The sequence below is a fragment of the Penaeus monodon genome, chromosome 31 (assembly GCF_015228065.2).
Source record: "Penaeus monodon isolate SGIC_2016 chromosome 31, NSTDA_Pmon_1, whole genome shotgun sequence".
NCBI classification, from domain to species: domain Eukaryota; kingdom Metazoa; phylum Arthropoda; class Malacostraca; order Decapoda; family Penaeidae; genus Penaeus; species Penaeus monodon.
The window spans coordinates 10,020,304-10,020,527 of record NC_051416.1 but is presented as its reverse complement, the minus strand read 5'-3'; the positions used below and the strand labels follow the sequence as shown (position 1 = coordinate 10,020,527).

The window sequence follows — 224 nt, the reverse complement described above, 5'->3', positions numbered from 1 at the left end:
TCCTTATGCCGTGTTGCGTGGAGATTACAAAGACTCCAGACGCAGAATGCCTTTGAACGTTCATTCAGGCCAAAGCGATACCATTTAGCACGTTATTTGAACCTGGAGCCATAAAACTACGACCCTGGAAAGCGTGAGGCATGCGAGACGACGCTACAGCTAGTAGGCAGTTGAAATTATTATCATTCTGTATTTGACGTGAATCTTTGATTTAGGCATTTTTT

At 43.3% G+C, this 224-nt stretch overlaps 2 protein-coding genes across 2 annotated transcripts in view; both read left to right on the top strand.

Moving 5' to 3' along the window:
• The window catches only part of LOC119592884, a 5,523-nt gene extending 5,409 nt beyond the window's left edge, over window positions 1-114 (top strand). The window contains exon 3 of the mRNA XM_037941778.1: window positions 40-114. Coding sequence (XP_037797706.1) covers window positions 40-114 — 75 coding nt within the window. The remainder of the gene's footprint in view (window positions 1-39) is intronic.
• A 26-nt stretch (window positions 115-140) lies between these two features.
• The window catches only part of LOC119592883 (carbohydrate sulfotransferase 10-like), an 18,610-nt gene continuing 18,526 nt past the window's right edge, over window positions 141-224 (top strand). The window contains exon 1 of the mRNA XM_037941777.1: window positions 141-162. Within this exon, the coding sequence (XP_037797705.1) occupies window positions 141-162 (22 nt within the window). The remainder of the gene's footprint in view (window positions 163-224) is intronic.